Source organism: Eulemur rufifrons, chromosome 6 (genome assembly GCF_041146395.1).
Source record: "Eulemur rufifrons isolate Redbay chromosome 6, OSU_ERuf_1, whole genome shotgun sequence".
Classification (NCBI taxonomy): Eukaryota; Metazoa; Chordata; class Mammalia; order Primates; family Lemuridae; genus Eulemur; species Eulemur rufifrons.
Window position 1 is genome coordinate 92,797,199 of NC_090988.1, and position 19,934 is coordinate 92,817,132.

Consider the following 19,934-nt stretch of genomic DNA (forward strand, 5'->3'; position numbering starts at 1 on the left):
GACCTCTAGCAAGCAACTCACTTCTTAAATCCCAGCTACTTTTCACCCTCTCCTCTAAATCATTCCTTCGTATCATTTGTGGAAATGCATGCTTGCCTCCAATCGAGTTCAAGTTGTTTTTAAAATATTTATTGAGCACTTCCTACACCCCAATCAATATGCTATACCTGGTAAAGCATTATAACATGCTTTACATATACTAACTCATTAAATCTTCACAATAGCCCTATGACCATCCCCACTTTACAGACGAGGAAGCTAAAGTACACAGAAGTGACATGTTAAGGGCCACAGAAACCGGCAGACCCAGGGTGCAAACCTTAGCATACTCTTAAACACTAGGTTAGACTCCCTCTGCTGGTAGAAGCTCTCTGTTTCCTTTACTTTAAAATGCCAAGCACACTGCTTTGCACACAGCACATGTCAACAAACTTGTTTTAATATATATATACATATACATACATACACACACACATACACAGTCACATTCCAGTGTGAAAAATACCCCTTCTTCAACCAGGAGAGAGCTCTACCACACTCTGGGCTCCTGAAGACTCTAGAGAGAGCCTAGGCCTGGCAGTCTTCACAGATGACACCCAAGCAGGGGCACTTTTATTAGAGTGGGAAGGAGCGGGGTACACCCCGGGGTGTATGCTGTCTGAAGCCTCATGCAGGTCCAGAGCTCTGCTGCACCCTCTTCATCAGCTCTTCATCCTGCATAGACAATTCTGTCAACTTTTTGCCCATCCGCTCATGGATGTCCAGGTACTTGGAGACACACCGGTCCAGGCACACGGATTCGCCCTTGGACAGCTCTGCTTCCTTGTAGTGGGGAGGCACGCACTTCCGGTGGCAGGCACTGGTCATTCTGGAGGAAGTGACAGGCAAGGTTTTGTTTGCAGCATCTTGTAACATCACAGGAACCCTCAACCATTTCCAGCCCTGCTATACTGATTTCACCTTCCCCAAGAAAGCACTATAAATCCTCAGTTTGCACCTCAATCATCTTGGAACGTCTTTGTGAGTAGGAACTTTGTCTGAAACCACATATATGACTAATTAAATAGAAACCATTTGCTGAGTACTAGCTATGTGCCAGGCATCATGCTAAGTGCTTTGCCTGGATTCTGTTATGCAATTCTTACAATAACCCTATAAGATAGGTACAATCATTATTCCCATTTTATAGATGTGGAAATGAAGTCACAGAGAGGCTTAGTAATTTACTAAGGATCAAGCAAAACTGGGTTATCAACCCAGGTAGTCTGACTTCAGAGCCTACGTTTAAAAATCATTCTAATTTATAGCCTCCAAGATATATCAACCAGGCAAGAGAACTTAAACCAATAAAAATAGCAACCATTTGTTTACTATGTGTTAGGCTTGATGCTAAGGGCATTTCTTTTACATTTAGTATTTATGATGTTTCTATGAGGTAGGTACTATCATTATGTCCATTTTATAGATGAGGAAACCAATTGTCAAAGGGTCCAAGTAACTAAGTATAATGATGGTTATTAGGGGACCCAGGATTTGTTCCCAAATTTGCCAAATGGTTCTGAGTACTAGTTGGAGAATCAGACTGAAGTACTAGTCCCGACACTGTTACTGACCATCTGTGGACCCTGAGGAAGTCATTTAACCTTTCAAATCCTTAATTTCCTTATCTTAAAATGGGACTAATAAAATTAACCCACTGGATTATTCTGAAGATTAAAAAAGATAACACGTGTAAAATGTTCAGCAAGTGCCTGACACAGGGTAAGGGTTTAAAAAAATGTTAACTACTAAATGGGCTATGTGCTATTTATCAAAAGGCAAATGCCCAACTGTTGTTGGAATCTAACCAGGGCCTGGATTGGTGCTTCTCTTCCTGCTCGGCTTTTTCGGCATCAGTTTCATCCCCATCTAAATGCCCAACTCATTCTGGTGACCCTATACTGCAACTTGTTTTAGTGTTCAACCACCGGGGTGGGTGTGGGGACAGTAAGCATGGGCCTCGGGCTCCCCTACATTCAGGAAGGAATGTGTTAGAAGTCATCCCCCTTCGGCAGGGGTGACCAAAGCTATTTTTCCACGACAGGCTAGCACAGAGTAGGCTCTCCTTACCTGTTGTACATATCGGCCATCATCTCCACCTCCAGCTCTGCAGCCAGCTGTTGGGCCCTGAGGGGATCCATCTCAGCCTGACACCGTGGAAGGGATCTCCTTCTGGTCTCCTAATCCTGGGAGCAGACATCACTGTCAGCACCAACCCCTCCAGTTCACCCTCCCATCCCAGAGGCTAGAGGATGCCAAAGAATCGTGGGGCGTCAGACCAGCAGGGGCCACTGACCTCAGTGAGCTTAACCACCCCATTTCACAGATGTGGAAACTGAAGCCCTAAGGGGAACACTGCCTAGCCCAAGGTCACACAGGACGTCAACGGCGGGTCTGGAAATCGAGCCCCGGACCCCCGATGCCCCAGTCGCTCGAGATCACTTCTATTCAAGAAATGATCGAGAGATCCGGGCAGAATACTCTAAAAACCGCGGGCCAGAAGCCCCGGGCCGTGGGAAATAGATTCTACGCTGAGCCGAGGCGCCCGGGAACCGGCCCAAAGGCTGCACCTCTGAAATGGCGACACCATTTCATCAGGGTCACTCTGAGGTCCGAGGTCACGGATCACTCACCACCGCCTGGGACAGGTCACAATGTCCACGGCGACCCCAACTTCGCGCATATACTATGATCCACTCCTGTGCCCTGGCCGGCTAAAGCGGAAGCACGTGTATCACTTCCGAGAGTGAAGTCCCTCCTTCTCTTTGATCCGGACTCGCTTCCGGAATGAAATACCAAAAAGGCGGTGCTAGGGATCGGCGACCATAGAGAGGGAGCGGCCGGCCCGGCCAACGGGGAAGGCGCCTTTTAAATGCTAGAGGGGACGCCAAAATACCATAGAGGCGTGGGCGGGGTGCAGAGCGCCCGCAGCCTGATTACAATTCAAGTCCCTTGGGTTGTCACGGAGAGGTCTGAGTTTATTGGTTCTGTAGGAAGGGGCGTGACGACGGAGATCATTGAACCTTACCTCCATCCCGGAGGGCAGACTCCTGAGCACAAATCAGGCGTGCAGAAAGGGAAACGCCCTCCAAACAGCGGTCCTCAGTTTTCGTTGCACATTAAAACCTAACGCTTTTAAAAATCTCGATGCTAAGGACTCGCCTCATACCAGTTAAATCAGAATCTATGGGAGTAGGACTTAGGAAGCAATAAAATTTAAAATTCCCGAGGTCATTCCTATGATTCCTATGTGCAGCCAAATTTGAGAATCAGTGCTGCGCGCGGGAGGTTGTGCGATCGCCGCTGTGTAGGTCACACAAAGTCCCCTCTGGGTTTGCAAAGATAAGCGAGACACGGTTCCTGCTCAGAGGAAGATGAGACGTGTTTACAGCATGGTTTATTCACCTTCTGTTAGACGCCCTGAACTATAACGAGAGGAATAAGAACAATTTGGGATGCCACCAGAGCTAATCAGATGCGTTCGGGTGAGGGAGAAGGCAGTGCTGGTGAACTTTTCAACTTTCAAGACTGTGTTCCTCGATCTGCACCATTCACCACTTCTTCACCAAAAAGAAACAACTCTCAAAACAACTCTAAATCCCTTGATTTTTCACAGAATTTCCCAGTAAAATAAATGTACAACACGTAAATTAATGACACAAGGATACATTGCTTCTTGGAGAAAGTGGCTAGGCTTTTTTTTTTTTGAGACGGGGTCTCCCTCTGTTACCCAGGCTGGAGTGCAGTGGCAGGATCCTAGCTCACAGCAACCTCTAACTCCTGGGCTCAAGATCCTCCTGCCTCAGCCTCCCAAGTAGCTGGGACTACACGACGGCACACGACGGCCTAATTTTGGTGGGGTCGATGGGCTTCTATGTTGCCCAGGCCGGTCTGGAACTCCTGGCCTCAAATGACCCTCCCACCTCAGCTTCCCAAAGCGCTGGGATTACAGGCCTGAACCAACGCACCCGGTCTTAAACGTTTGTGTGGTCATCATGAGATTCCCTAATTGTCCAAGACAGTCCTGATTTTAAACAATTGGACTCATTACTGCTCTAAGGTCCCTTTTTTGTCAAATCCTGTGCCGTGATTTTTTAAGATTGAGGTATAACATTCTATACTGTAAAATGTGTAAAATACAAAATCTTAAGCTTAAATACATATATATACATTCATATAACCACCACCTAGATCAAGATATAAAGTATTTCCTGCACCCCAAAAAGTTATGTCATGTTCTTTTCCAGTCAATACCTCCTTTCTTGAAGTTAACCACTATTCTGACTTCTATTACCATCAATTAGTTTTGCCTGTTCTTGAATTTCATGTAAATAGACTTATTCATTATTTTCTGTTTTGTGCCTGACTTCTTTAATTCAACATAGTGTCTGTAAGATTTCTTCCACATTGTGTGTATCTGCTATTCATTCTGTTTTATTGTTGTCTAGTGTTTGATTGCATGAGTATACCATAATTCATTCATCCATTCTCCTGTTGATGGACATTTGGTTTGTTTCTAGTTTGGGGATATTATGAATAATGCTGTTATTATATTATTGTACAGATGTTTTTGTGGACATATCTTGCCCTGGTTTTTGCTTTTCAAAATATGGTCAACATATTATGGAACTGCATGGGAAAGGAGATGGGTCCTTATAAGAGGTATATACTTCCTAAATGGGATATTATGAAAGGTTACATACTGTATAATTCCATTTAAATAACGTTCTCAAAATGACAAAATTATAGAGATGGAGAAAAGATTAGTGGTTGTCTGGGGTTAGGGTTGATGGAAGGGTAGCACAAGAGAAGTCTTTGTGGTGCTGCAATGGTTCTGTATTCTAAATGTGGTTATAGTTACAAGGATCTACACATGGGATAAGATGTCATAGACCTATACACACATTGTAGCAATGTCAGTTGCCTGGTTTTGATATTGTATATATTTATACAAGATCTAACCTTTGGTAGAAGCTGGGTGAAGGGTATACAGGTCCTCTCTGCACTACTTATGTGACTTTTCTGTGAACCTATAATTATTCCAAATAAAAAGTTTAAAAAAGTCGCTACAAAGGAAAACAACTCAAAAAGATTATGTAAGTAAAGCACCTAGTCCCTGGTAGATGTTCAATAAAAAGAAATCATTGTTCTTATTCTTTTTTATTTTTAGACTTTTATGAGGGCAAATTTAAAACATTCAGAGAAGTAGAAAGCACAATATATTCAACTTCCATATATCCATCACTAAGACTTAACAATTGTTAACACATGGCCATATTTTCTTCATCCTACAAATAAAGACTTTTTTTTTTTCCACAGTGCCATTTTCTTTCTTTCAATTTTTTTTTTCTTTTTTAGAGACAGGGTCTCATTCTGTTACCCAGGCTGGAGTACAGTGGCTCTATCACAGATCACTGGAAACTTGAACTCCTGGGCTCAAGTGTTCCTCCTGCCTCAGCTCCTAAATAGCTAGAACTACAGGCATGCACCACCACACCCAGCTAATTTTTAAATTTTTTGTAGGGATGTGGTCTCATTATGTTGTGTAGGCTGGTCTGGAACTCCCAGCCTCAAGCAATCCTCTCATCTCAGCCCCCAAAGTGCTGGGATTATAGGTGTAAACCACTGCTCCCGGCTCACATGCCATTTTGATACCCTCAAAATTACAGTAATTTCTTAAAGTAATCTAATGCACATATTCAATTTTCTGCAATATTTAAAAAATGTCTTTTTTCTTTTTTACTGTGGTAAGAAAACCTAACATGAGATCTACTTGCTTAACAAATTTTTAAGTGCACAATACAGTATTGTTAACTATATGCGCCAAAATGTAAAACAGATCTCTAGAACTTACTCATCTTGCATAACTGAAACGTTATACCTGTTGAACACTAACTCCCCATTTCCCCCTCCCTTCAGCCCCTGGAAAGTCATTGTTCATATTGATGATGATGTTATTGTTATTATTATTATCTACCATGAGATCATGTCTTTCTCCTACAGTTGGGTATTTGGAGACCTGCAGGTAGGAATCTCTAATTGTCCCTGTTGCGTGCTTCTTATAAAGGACAGCTTAGAGAGCCTTAGCCATTGAAGATATCACTGGACTCCAGATATGTCATCTAAAATTGCTGATCTCTGTCAGGACTATGTTGAAACTCTAGCCCCTCACTCTACCCTGTGTTCTATACTTTCCAAGCCTCACACAGGGGAGTTGTGTATTTGTCACTAACCATGGGTCAGTACTGTCCTCTTGGATGCCACTCTCGCTCCAGACAAAGGGATGCAGAGTTGTCACACAGGATCTCTTCATTATGGGCCCTGACCACTCATGAGAGGTGCAGAGAATACAATGACAGGTGTCTCCCCAGACTCCCTGTGATCTGCAGGAGATGAGAGAATAAGGCTTGCGTCCTTCCATTAGCTTGAAGAGAAAGCTGATCCAGGCTTAATGACTGTCTCCACTATTCCTGTTCCTCGCCACTTCTCCTCACCTCCACTGCTGACATTCCGGTCTGAGCCACCACCACCTTGCACGTGGGTTAGTCTCTTGACTGCTCTCTTGACTTCTGTCCACGCTTCCCCTTCACTCTCGTCTCAAAACAGCAGCCAGAATGATGCTGTCAAAGACTAAAGTTAGATCATGTCTCTTGAGAACCTAAAATACTCCAATGACTTCCAATCACAGAGCGAAAGCCAGTCCTCACAATGGTCTAACAGGCCTCACAAGATTCACCCCCCACTACCTCTTGTCTCCCATTGTTCTCCTGTTCCATTACGCTGCCCCAGCCGTGCTGGACTCCCGTCTATCCATCAGTCATGCCAAGCACACTCCCGCCTTTCCTGTTCCCTGTGCCTGGGATACTCTTTCCCCAGAGAGCTGCCCGTCTCACTCTCACTCTTCAGTTTTTACACCAATATCGCCTTTCAGTAATGCCTTCCTTGGCCCCTCTATCTAAAAGCATATACTCCCCTCGCCAAGAAAAACCACCTCCCCATCCTCTGCCCTGCATCATTTTTCTCTATAGGACCTATCACTATCTTATCTATGTATTGCCTTCATTGGCCTGCTAACTGTCTATCTCCCTGCCCTAAAATGGAAGCTCCATGATCTGGCTTTGCCTATTTTCTCTTGTGTGCAGTACTGTGTCCCCAGCACATACTGGGTGTTCAAAAACCACTTGATCGATGAACAAATGGATTGTCTAAGACAATTTTTAATAAGTGATCCCATGACCTGCTGCTGGTTTGCAGTTTTCAATATCTAATGACAGTAGGACAAGAGGAGAAATGAATTTAAAGAAATAAAAGGACAGCAAGCCAGAGAGACACGTGGAAGAACTCACCAATCTTGGGCAGATGAACTCCGGATGGGCGAAGGAGACGTAATACTAGAGGCAGCCGGCAACCATTAATTAATATCAGACTGTTGGACCACTGTCTGGTCCCCAAACCTGGCTGCACAAAAAGGTCTCTCAGATCATCCTAGGCATAGGCCCCCAAGATCCTATTACATATTTCTGTTAATTAATTAATTAGTTAATTCAATATATATTTATTGAGCACCTAATACGAAGCAGGCAATTTGCTAGGCCCTGGGCTTAGCTTTTTTCCTGAGCAAAATTTCAATTTGGTACAAAAATGTGTTCGGAGCCTACTGTGTACTCATCACTTCAGCTCAAAGTAGAACTTAGGAGTTTTGGATTTTCCAGACTCCGAGTGCAGTGGCCCATCAGCTTGCCCCATCACTCTCCTCCTCTGTGCCCCTCCCCTCTCCAAACCTCTCTGTCCAGTGTGAGCCCCAAGGCACATCCCCTGTGCCGGCAGCTGCCCCATTCACCCCCTCCTTAGCCCACCCTTAAGCAGCTGCTTTTGTCTGAGGAAGAGGAAAAGGGACAAGTAAAGGATCATGGCAGGGGTGGCGTGAAGGGAACACAGGAGGCCTCGCCTGGGCTCTGCATGGGCAGGAAAGGCCAGAGCGCTGGAACATGCTCCAAATGGCCCCTGAAGATGGTTGTTGGGGTCCCCAGGGTCAGGAGAGCACATTGGGAAGAAAGGTGACCACAGGACAGATGCTGCTAGGGTCAGGGCGGGAGGGACGTGCTATGATTGAAAGGTGCCACCTGTCAGGTCTTCCCGGGAAATCCGAGCCTCCCAGTCTTGGGGAAAGTGTTGTACCAACTGGACAGTAAACAATGCTCTTCAGGCGCCCAGGCCTCTTGAGGTGGGGGTGGGGTGGGTGGGAGGGGGAGGGAAGCGGGGAGGCGGGACCAAAGAGCTGGGGGCTAGAGGCTGCTGGGGCTTAAAGGCAGCTGGGAGTAAGGCCCGCTTAGCTGGAGGGAGAAGACTGCTCCTGAGCCCCAGGCAGAGGCCCCACAGGTAGGAGAAGCCCTGGGCCCTTTTCTAAGAGTCCCCTCCCCATTTGCCAACCCCACTCTCACTCTCTTGCCCCCACCCAAGGGCAAGAGCCTCCAAGGAGGGGCCCCCAATTGGAGAAATCCAGGCTCCTTCCTAATTTTCTCCACCACTATGTCAACCCTAGTTAGATGCCAGGGTTCTCAGCCCTGGGCCGCTGGGCAAACTTGAGATTCCCTACAGAGAAGCCTGCAGGTGGCCATCCATGAGGAGGACGGCACAGGGGGAGAGGGGCCCTTGGGAGTCTCGAAAGTCCAGTTGGGTTGGTTGGTAGACTATCGGCCTTAAGGCCACATGTGGCCTTCTAGGTCCTTAAGTGCGGCCTTTTGACTGAATCCAAACTTTAAAGAACAAATCCATTTATTAAAAGGGGCTGGCGGGACTCGTTGGCTCACACCGGTAATCCTAGCACTCTAGGAGGCTGGAGGCCGAGGCGGGAGATTGCTCTGTCTCAAAACAAAAAAGACAGAGAGAGAGAGAGTGCAACAGAGAAAGATGAAGCTTTTCTTGCCTCCTTTGGTGCTTAAAAAAAGAACAATCTTGAAATCAGCAGGCCACAGGTTCCCCACCCCTGCTAAGCAGTTGAGAGTGGCTTCTCCAAGGCAGGGTCCCTGGCTGGGGTAGGGGGAAGACAGACCAGGCACCAGGGGGTGGGGGAGCCATCACAGAAGCATCGAGCATAGTCTGTGCTATTCGGGGCTTGGAACTTGGGCCTGGGTCCTCTTCCTCCCCGTCTGCCAGGAGAAACAGGGAGAAAGAGAGAGGAAAGCTGTCGGCAGTGTGTTTTGGACACAAAACAGGGATGGTGTGGCGGCTTCCTGGGGAAGGAAGGAGGAAGGAAAGCAGAGAGCAAGAAAGGAAGGCGGGGGTGGAGAAACTTTGCTGAAGGGCCTACTGTGCACCTAGAAGAAAGAAAGAGAAACTCCTCGGCCATGTCTGACTGCCCTTCCTGCCCAGTGTGGTGGCCCCGCTCTGGTCTGGGGCCTGTGGAGGGACACTAGGCTAAGGAGCGAGTGGGAGCATGGTATGGGCTCCGGACTGGGAGTCAGGAGACCTGGGTTCTAGATACGGCTGGGCCATTTGTCCTATAGCTTTAGTCAAGAGACCTCAGCTCCCTGAGCCTCAATAACACCTATTCCAAAGGGTCAGAGCAAGGAACGATCGAGACCAGGCAGGCACTGCAGTGTATGCTGTAAACGCTGTGGAATTGTAAATGCTGGGGGCCGGTAGCAGCGCCCTGGTTTCTCAGCATTCTGAGCTTCCTCACTCCTTGTCTATTTGTGACAAGCCTGGAGGGTGTCGGGTGTGTGTGTGTGTGTGTGTGTGTGTGTAGGCACCTGCCCTTCCCCTCCACTACCCTAAGTGTGTGGTGGGTAGATGGTGGGGGGGAGGGGGGAGATGGTTGGAGCACTGAGCTATGCCTTAGCCAAATACAGCCACATTTTGAGGTATACAAAGGTCTTGCTATCATCTCACTGGCATTCAGTTCTCTCTGCCTTGTCTCACCAATACATGTGCTCAAGGCCGGGTCACGGCCTTAGCCTGGCATAGGGCTGGGCACGGCCAATCCCCACAACACGAGCTGAAGAGTATTGAGAGCTGCCTCGGTGCCAGGCATGCCTCCTGATACTTCCTATGCATGGGCTTCTTTAACCCTCCACTGTCCCTATGGGGTAGGACCCATTTTTATCTGCAGAAATCAAAACACAGAGGCGTAGGTAGCTTGCTCAAGGTTACACAATTAGTAAACAGTGGGAGCTGGGATCCTATCACAGGAAGACCCCAGAATCAATGATCTTCACCGCTGTTCCACGCCAACTTCCAAATAAGAGTGGAGAGCAGGAAGGGAAGGAGTTGTGTGGATCATTTAGCCCACATTTGCCATGCTTTCTTCTGCTGAACCTGGTATTTCCATAGAGGGCAGCAGATGCTTCTCAGGAAAAATAAAGCAAAAAGTAAAGAAAGCAAAGGGAGGAAAAAAAATCCATGGTCAAATAGGTTTGGGGAAAAGTGAGTTAAACGAAGTTCAAGCAAAGTTGAGGTTTCTTTACCAGGTGGTATCTGAAACCTACTTAAGTGCTAATGACGTTATATGTCTCTAACAGGCTAAAGAGTAGGCTGTTTTTGGAACAACCCTGGCCAGAGATAATATCTTCCTCCTACCCCTACAAGAACCCCTACTCATGTCATAGGAGACCCCAGTTTTCCATAGAACACAGTAGGGAAGCCTGATCGAGATGAACCCTGTCATTGTTACTGGGGACTGAGGCCCAGAGAGGGAAAGGGACTTGTTTAGGTCTCAGAGTGGGACTAGAAGCTGGGGGCAAGGCCAGCTCCACGACCTCCCGCTGTCTGCCGATGTGCATTCCCTCCACCCCTCAGACTCATTTCCCCCCTTACTTTTCTACGTCACTGGAGCCGCTGCACCAGGAAGGGGCTCTGGCAGGAGGCATGGAATTGGAGGACACTGTGAGCATCTTTAAAATCCCAGTCTGCTTCTCAGGCAATGGTGGGGGCTCTAAATCCAGGGATGCCAGGACACTGGGGTGGGGGCAGTAGACCTGAGTCAGTGGCAGGAACAGAGCCCTGTCCCTTGTCTGCCTATCTTCCTCCTCCCATCCTCTGTCCCAATTACCCAGGTGCCCTGGATACTATCATCAAGAAAGATGGTGCTGCCAAGGGCAGGAGATATTTTTAGCCAGTGGCAGGAGCGTCCACTTTTCTTACTATCTGAGTCATACCCCGTGAGCCCTATTTGGGGATTGTTTTCTTTGTAACTAGACCCCCAAGAAGGGCAGGAGGATACAGGAGCTGGCCCCGTCCCCCCACCCACCTGTTTTTGTAGATCCTACAGTATATTCAGTACTTAAATAGGAAACTCCAAGTTAAGGTGTCATAATCTCCCCCGTGTCCCCCAGGGCAATGGGAGGATCAGATTGCCTGGCAGAGAGAGTCAAGGGAGAGTATGGTTCTATTCTTCACCGAAGGACACTCTTCCTTGCCCAGGGCCACCTTTTCTGAGAAGCACAGGCTGGCAGAGCTGGCGGGGATCCAGAGAACAGCTGACCCAGGGGTTCCCAAATTTCAGGCACTTTTACACCACCTCTGTGATTTAGCTACATCTGTATCACCTGTACTCTACTTTCCTGAAAGCCTTCCTTTGAATTAACTTATTTTTAAATTCAATAAATGTATTTTTAGAAGACACTATATCACTGTTGGAAATGGAAACTCGATATCGCTTGCCAGAAATAGAAAGTAACTGTAAATATAAATAGGATGGAAACAAACAGTGTCATTCAATTCTAGGTAGATAGTCCTGCCTGCTTTAGGCTCTAAGTGGAGAGGAGCAATGGTTCCACAGGTGCTCAGGATGCTAGTATCGAATTGTGACTGCCTCATTGGCTTAATCCAAAAGAGGCAAAATCATGGAAAAGGCATTCTGTGATTCAGTGTTCTTTAAAGCCAAAGCCAGAATCCACAGAGGGACGTTAGGTGGACACCATCCAACATCAAGTCAACACAGCCCAACCACCCCACCTTTAGGGAAGCTGTTTTCTACCGTTCATTCTACCACAGGGGAAGCAGATGCTTGGGTCCCATGTCCATGTAGTGGGAGAACCAGGACTGGACCATGGACCTCCTGAGTCCCGGGCCCAAGTTCTCGGAGGGTGGGTCCTCACCGCATGCTGGGCTGGGGCATGACCAGGCCTGCTTGTCTTCTTCTAGAGATGGAACAGAAGGAAGGGAAGCCCTCTGAGGATGGGACCCCTGTCTCCCCCACCACAGAGAACCCCGGGACGCCAGGAGCTGGAGCCCCTGCAGAGGAGACCAAGGGCACAGCTGGGAAGACCATCGACGAGGAGCCTCCAGACAGGGCAGAAAAGCAGGAAAAAGCCCCAGTGGAGGATGGCATTTCAGCGGAAGCAAACGGGTTAGATGAGATCAAAGTGGAAGCCCAAAGGGAGGCTGGTGGGAGAGAGGATGCCAAGGCTGAACTTACAAGGGAGGATGGTGCAAAGGAAGAGCCCACAGCCGCTTCTCAGGAGATGACAGACAGGAAAGAAGAGACCAAATCTGAAGCCAAGGAGGCTGAGGAAAAAGAGGAGAGCGCGCTGGCCTCCGAGAAGCAGAAGGCTGATGGGAAAGAGGCCACGCCTGAATCTGGGGAGAAAGCTGGTGCCAACGAGAAAGATAAGCCTGAACCCAAGGAGGGGGGCAGGGAGGAGGCGGCCAAGGCGGCCTCTCAGGAGGACAACTGCAAGACAGAGGAGCCTACAGCAGAACCCCAGGAGAAAGCTGCCGACAAAGAGGCCACGACTGAATCTCAGGAGGCTGCTGTGAATGATGAGGCTAAGGCCGAACCTCAGGAGGCCGGTGGGGAAGAGGAGGCTGAAAGTGATGCCAAAGAGGACGTGGTGAGTGGGGCAGAAGAAACGAAAGAGGACCCCCGCCAAGAGCTCTAGTGTCTCCTGCGCCCCGGGAAGCAAGCCCTCCCTGCTTTATTCCCTTGGGAAAGTCTAGTCTTCTGCCTGCTGAGATCGAGAGCCTGGTGTGGGGGAGGTGGGCACCAGGGAATGCAGCACTGTGACCCCAGGCTGCCTTCTAGATCTTTCTGAAGTCCTCACAAAGCCAGGGCAGGTACTTGTGTGACTATGAGCCTACCCAGACCACGTTCATTCCAGGAGCCAGGCAGTCCCAGCGAAGAGCAGGAGCAGGACGTGGACAAAGAGCCAGAGGGAGGGGCAGAGGTGACTCCCAGCTCCCCCGAGGAGGGGCCTGAGAGCCCCGCGGAGGAGGGCCATGGCCTCAGCCCAGGTGAGTGAGAGCCCAGAGCCCACAGGATGCTGCAGGGGCTACCCTGAGGGAGAGGGCTCAAGGAGCATGTCACGGACAGCCCCACTCCCCACCCTCCTGTTCCTCCTCCAGATGGGCTGAGTCCAGGCTCCACAGCTTCTGGAGAGACCAGTCCTTCAGCCAGGTAATGTCAAACTCTGGGGCTCCACCCTCACCTCCCCTACCTGCCGCTCCCTTCAAAGTCTACCACACCTCAGCCTGCGCCTCCCCCAGCACATGATTTCAAGGTATTCCAGGATTCCTGGCATTCAGCCTCCTATCCCAGGTCAGAGCCAGGAAACCAAAGGAGCCATAGGCAGAAGGGAGCATGGAGGACAGCTGGTCCCCGTCCCACGCCATGGCTGGTCTCCTTTTCACCATCCCTGGCCCTTCATGGGAGCTCCTCATCTTGCAGCCCGGCAGTTTCCATGGTCCCAGCGTCATCCACAAGAGCATGATCAGAAAGCCTGAGTTTGGACAATGGCTCTGCCACTTACTGGCTGTGTGACCTTGGCCATGTCACTTAACCTCTTCTTATCTGTGAAGTGGGCATAACAATCGTTTCTACCTCCTAGGATTATTGCGAGGCTCAAGTGATGTAATGAGTGCAGAGCACTTCAGCATGGTGCCTGGTGGTGCCTGGTGGGTGCTGGTGAAGCTGATAGCCTTATCCTTGCCATTGCACAGCTTTAGTCATTGGAAGAATCTTCCTTTATATTGGGCTGAAATCCACCTCCGCGTCCCTTTCTTAGGGAAAAATAACGAGTGAATATTCACTGAGCATCCACAGAGCTGTGTGGCAGGCACAGCTGGGTGCTCTACACTCACTTTCCTACCAGACCTTAGAACCACCTTGTCAGGTGGGTATTCTTGTCCCCATTTTACAGATAAGGAAGCTGAGGCTCAGAGAAGTGATGGGACAGTCCCAAGATCACACAGCAAATAAGAGGCAAAGCCAGGATCCAGATTCAGGTCAGACCCCAGACATGTCCTAGCCCTGCCCACATGTCCTCACCAGACCACATGCTCCCCAGAGCTAGACGGGGCCCCACTATACCTCCTCAACCCGCTCCCAGTGCTGGGCACAGAATAAATGTATGCTGACTGTAGGTGCCACAGCTGCAGTGATCTCCCAGGCCCACCCCCACGTCCTATGGTGCTGGTCCCAGCCCCTCTCACACTTCTCCGGACCTCTCCACATAGTGAATCTTCACCCAGTGACGTGCCCCAGAGTCCCCCGGAGCCCCCTCCTGCGGAGAAGAAGAAGGAGAAGGCACCAGAGCGCAGGGTGTCAGCCCCTGCCCGGCCCCGGGGGCTGGGGCCCCGTGCACAGAACCGCAAAGCCATCGTGGACAAGTTTGGAGGGTAGGACACAGGCGAGGAGCTGGGCTGGGCTCTCCCTAGGAACCATGGGATGGTGGGAGGGTGGCCTGAGGGGCGGTGGGGACAGCCCAGGCCAAGGCAGGAGGACTGACATCTGGGGGCTGGGGCTCCACCCAGTGGGGCCCTTCGTGGCCTCCTGTCCGTCTGGCCCGGCCCTATAACCCTCTCCCCTCACAGGGCAGCCTCGGGCCCCACGGCCCTGTTCCGGAACACTAAGGCAGCCGGGGTGGCCATTGGCGGTGTCAAGAACATGCTCTTGGAGTGGTGCCGGGCCATGACAAGAAACTACGAGGTGGGCGTGGGACAGGGATGCGTAGGTGGGGCAGGGATCCAGGGTGGCAGCACTGGGGAGGGTCTGAGTGGTGCAAACCCCAATGGGTGACAGGGCGGGAAGGGGGCCAAGCCCAGGCCCCTGGCTGAGGCTCACCGAGGCCTCCTCTGTGCCCCGCCTGCCGCAGCACGTGGACATCCAGAACTTCTCCTCCAGCTGGAGCAGCGGCATGGCCTTCTGCGCCCTCATCCACAAGTTCTTCCCGGACGCTTTTGACTATGCTGAGCTGGACCCCACGAAGCGTCGGCACAACTTCACTCTGGCCTTCGCCACAGCGGAGTAAGCTGCAGCCATGGGCTGGCAGAGCCAGATGGGAGCTGGGGGCCCCTTAGGATGAGTGTGGGATTCACAGGGGACGGAGAGTGGGGTAGGCGCATGGATGCTGGCGCCACACATTCGTGTATCCAACAGATATTTTTTGAGCACCAGGCACTGTTTCACCCCTTGGGGATACAGTAGTGGGTGAAACAGACAAAAACCCCTGCTCACCTATGGCTCACGTCCTAAAGGGGGAGACTGATCATAAACACACAGATGTGACATGTAATGCCAGGGTGGTGATAGGACCACAAGGAAAGCGCAGGCAGGGTAAGGGACAGAGGAGAGACGGGCCTGCCGTTTAGATAGGGGGGCTGCAGAGATTTGGGCTCAGACTCTGATCCTGCCATTTGTCAGCTGTGTGATGTTTGACGGGCTCCTTTACCTCTCTGAGCCTCCATATTCTGATCTCTAACATGGGCATGATGTTTCCTCTTTTGCTGGGTTACTGTGAGAATTAAGTACAATAATTAAGTTCCTATATCTAGGAATTAGCCCACGGTAAGCACTTCAAAATATCTTAGCTGCTTTTACTATATTAAAATGAACGCTATCACGGTTGTAACAATAGTTATTATTCACTTTGCAGCCAGCCTGGAGGGGAGTTATTATTGCTGAGGCTCATGCAGCCGGGGGTCAAGGGTGGTGGTAGCTGGAGAAAGGGCGGTATACTATTATAGAAAGGCAGGAGGGGCTGGGTGCGGTGGCTCACGCCTGTAATCCTAGCACTCTGGGAGGCCGAGGCAGGCGGATTATTTGAGCTCAGGAGTTCGAGACCAGCCTGAGCAAGAGCGAGACCCCGTGTCTACTAAAAATAGAAAGAAATTATATAGACAGCTAAAAATATATAGAAAAAATTAGCTGGGCATGGTGGCGCATGCCTGTAGTCCCAGCTACTCGGGAGGCTGAGGCAGTTAGATGGCTTGAGCCCAGGAGTTTGAGGTTGCAGTGAGCGAGGCTGACGCCAGGGCACTCACTCTAGCCCGGGCAACAGAGTGAGACTCTGTCTCAAAAAAAAAAAAAAAAAAAAAGAAAGAAAGGCAGGAGGGGTGTGAGGAAGAGTGTGGGTTCCTCATTTCCTCCCAGACCCCTGGCCCAAGGAGAAACCTGAGAGGCAAAGATGTGGCTGCCTGGGCGGTGACTGAGGGGGAGGTGCTTCCACACCAAAGCACCGAAGCCAGCCTCAGCCGGAGGCCTCCATCTCCACCCTCCTTGGAGGCTCCCTGCGGTGAATGTCCCCTGATGGCCTGAGGGCTCACAAGGAGCCCAGCCTAGCAGCAGGCTTTCTCTCCAGTTGGGGAGGGACCCAGAGAGGCTTCTGAGCTGCCTGGTAGGCAGGGCCATACAGAAGGTGTGGCCAATGAGAGCGACTCTGAGGCCCTGGGAGGGACTGCTGAGCGTAGTTCCACAGCCCTGGGACAGGGAACCAGTCCATGGGGATGTTAGGGCACCCTGGCCTGGCAGTCCCAGCCCTCTGGTCTAGTCCAGGCCTGGCCAGCAACCTGCAGGGAAGCCTGCATGTCCACACTGGCAAAATGAGAGATTAGCATCGATCCAGGCTTTTCACATGTTTTTTTCAGCAGATTTCCTCAAACAAAACATGAAGTGAATGTGCAACATACGAAAGAGATTAAAGGGAGACCTTTTCAGAGTGGGAGGAGCTCAGCGCCCAAGCCCCCATTCCCAGGATGGCCCCTGAGGCGTGTCCACAGGGCCTAGGACACCAAGGATGCCATGAACCATCAGGCTCAATGCCTCAGAGGGTCCCTTCCAGTTTGGCATTGTCCTCCCAAGGGATGGGGTGGGTGCCCTGCGGGGGGACGAGGACTCGGGAGCACCTGTCCTGCTGTGGGCTCAGAAACACCTGTGATGGTGGCAAGCCCACCACTCCAGTGACTCGGTGTGGGCGTTCTGCTAAGAGCTTTTCTCAAATCACCTCATTCCATTTTCACAACAGTCTCACAGTGTGGACATAAGCAGAGAGATTATGTTATTTTCCAGGTTCATAGAGGAGGCTACTGTAGCAGGACCGGGGTTTGGAGGTGAAACTCCTAGTCTAGACGTGAAGCTGTAAGTGAACATTGTAAGGACATGCAGCTCCGCCCCGACCAGGTGTCCCTGGCCTGTAGGGCACTGGCCACTGTCCTGCTTCTGTGGCTGTCTGGCTTCTGGTTCCAAGCCCGGCAGAGCCACAGGAAGGCAGGAGGAAGACAGGCTGACAGGCGCCATTGGGCAGCGAAAAGGGAAGGAGGTAGTGGGGATGCATAGGGTTGGAGGCGGAGACTAGAAGTGAGGTGCTTGGGTTCGAATCCCGCCTCCTCCTTCCTAGCTCTGTGAGCCTCAGCAGCCGAATTAACCTCTCTGGAAGCCTCATATCACAGGGGTTTGAGGTGAAGATTAAGTGTGAAAAGTAAGGGGTGTCCCCTGCAGCCATCACACTCCACTACCCCGTTCTAGAATCCTCCTCTGATTCCCACAGTGTCCTGGGACGAAGGAAGGGAGTGGCCAATGCCGGAGCCCCCAGTGGGCTCCTTGGTGATGCTTGGGGGAGGCCTCCTCCACTCCCTGGGCTCAACGGGCACGATGGGTTTGCCTCTCCCACGTCGGGGATGGCACCCTGCCCAGGCCGGCCCAGCTTGGGTTTCCACCCAGCCATCTCAGCCCCGACAGAGGATTTCTGCTGGGGCCCTGGTTTCTCCCAGTCACGCACCACGACCAGCGTTGGCGGGATGGGACTGCTGAGACCTGGCTTGAGTGCAAGGACGCCAGGGGCGTCAGGCAGGCCTGGTGCTGAGCCCCGGCTGTGTCACTCACTTTGACCTTGGGCAAACCACCAAAACCCTTTGAGTCGCCAGTTCCTTTTCTGCTGGCGGAGGATGGAAGGGAGGAAGGAGAACATGAGACCATCCGAGGGGAAGCCTCTGATGAAGCGCCTGGCATGTGGCAGTGAGGCCCAACAGTGATCAGCCCAGATTATCGGCCTCAGCAAAGCCAAGAGTGACACACAGCCCCAGAGGGCAGCTGGGAAGCTGAAGATGAGGACTTGCTGCTAAATGCCATGCAGCTCCTCAGACACACCAAGCACTCCTGCCCTGGGGCCTCTGCACATGCTGTTTCCTCTTCCTGGACTCCTTTCCCCCAGATATGCACATGACTTACTTTCTCTAAGAGGCCCTCCCTGAGCACCCTATTAAAAAATACCAGATCCCTCCTCTAACACAGGCACATACCCTGTCTCCCTTCCCTGCCTTGGTTTTCTCCTTAGCCCCTCTCACCATCTGATGCACCATCTACTTTTTTGCGTTGATTACTGTCTGTCTCGGTGCCATGGGAGTGGGGAAGTTTTGGTTTTGTTCACTGCTACATTCCCAGAGCCTAATAAAGTACCTGGCACATAGCAGCTCTCGATAAACACATAGAGACGGAATGAATGACACTTTTGGAGCTGTAGCTGCACACCAGCACTCTGGCTAGGATTCGGTTTCTGTCCTTTAAATTCTTCCTGAGGGGCCTGGCCTGACAGGAGCTCCCTGGTCCCAGAGGACAGACCTAGGTGCATGTGAAAGGGGCGGGTTAATGCCGAACTAGAGACCAGAGGGTCCTGCTCCCAGGTGAGGACACACGGTGTAGTGCAAACATGGGCTATGGAATCTGACCCAGCTGGATTTGGGTCTTAACTCTGCTGGGGCCTCAGTTATCTCATCTGTACAACAGGATGGTGGGCTCAGATGATCTCCCAGCCCCAACACATGAGTCTGTGGGCTTCATCCTTGCTGGGCTGCCCCCGACCATGCCCTTGGTTCCCGCAGCCTTCACCTTTGACCCTCTGCTCCCCACCCCACTCCACCCTGTAGGAAACTGGCCGACTGTGCCCAGCTGCTGGAGGTGGATGACATGGTGCGGCTGGCAGTGCCCGACTCCAAGTGTGTCTACACCTACATCCAGGAGCTGTACCGCAGCCTCGTGCAGAAAGGACTGGTGAAGACCAAGAAGAAATAGGGAGCTGACTGACCCTGTGGGCAGGGTGTTCGGATCACCAGCCACTGCCTGGAGCCTCGCTTCTGCTCCACAGTGGCCGCGGAGCCAGGGCTCGGCCAAGGGCAGGTGGCACCAGTCTTAACTGCATTAAAAGTACTTTTGTAAAATCCTGTCTGGTCCCTCAGCGTTCTCTGCCCCAGAAACTCTGTACTCTGGGATAATAAACCCTGGCCACCAGGGTTTCCTCACCTGATGCGACTTCTCAATAACTGTGCAAGGTGTTTGGGGAAGGACAATAGCCCGGGTCCCATCGCTAACCAGCTGTGTGACGTTGGGCCAAGCAGCTAACCTCTCTGAGCCTCAGTTCATAGTCTGAAAAGGAATAATGGGAGTTCCAACCTCATAGAGGTGTTGTGAGGGTTAAATAAGACAAAGAAATGGGCAAAAAGCTTCACCCAGCGCCTCCCACATTAAGTGCTCAATAAGTGGTTGCCAAACATAAAAAACAAACTTAAATTTCAAGCCACTGGCACTTTTCCCAGTTATCTTCTCCTCTTTCCAGATTAGGGAACTCAAGGGCAGGAGCTGGAGTCGAAGATTCTCTAGAAATCTCACCCAAACTGGCTGACTCCCT

General features: G+C 50.8%; 2 protein-coding genes across 2 annotated transcripts; one reads left to right on the forward strand and one right to left on the reverse strand.

The window, feature by feature from the left end:
• Positions 1–403: 403 nt before the first annotated feature.
• Positions 404–2,785, reverse strand: TIMM10 (translocase of inner mitochondrial membrane 10). Its single transcript, XM_069470024.1, has 3 exons — positions 2,673–2,785; positions 2,110–2,225; positions 404–868 (listed from the first exon to the last, which is right to left on the reverse strand). The coding sequence occupies exons 2-3, from the start codon at positions 2,178–2,180 to the stop codon at positions 667–669; spliced, it is 273 nt and encodes a 90-aa protein (XP_069326125.1). The 5' UTR covers positions 2,181–2,225; positions 2,673–2,785; the 3' UTR covers positions 404–666.
• Positions 2,786–12,185: 9,400 nt separating this feature from the next.
• Positions 12,186–19,321, forward strand: SMTNL1 (smoothelin like 1). The gene is given in 7 exon segments (XM_069470025.1): positions 12,186–12,919; positions 13,124–13,272; positions 13,384–13,435; positions 14,494–14,655; positions 14,851–14,965; positions 15,132–15,283; positions 19,177–19,321. Coding segments are annotated over 7 exon segments (1,509 nt in total).
• Positions 19,322–19,934: the final 613 nt, after the last annotated feature.

Bases quoted from the DNA above. Each gene is read 5' to 3' on its own strand.
- TIMM10 (XM_069470024.1), bottom strand. From the start codon at position 2,180: ATGGATCCCCTCAGGGCCCAACAGCTGGCTGCAGAGCTGGAGGTGGAG. The intron at 869-2,109 runs GTAAGGAGAGCC...CACTTCCTCCAG, and splicing joins ATGGCCGATATGTACAACAG to AATGACCAGTGCCTGCCACC.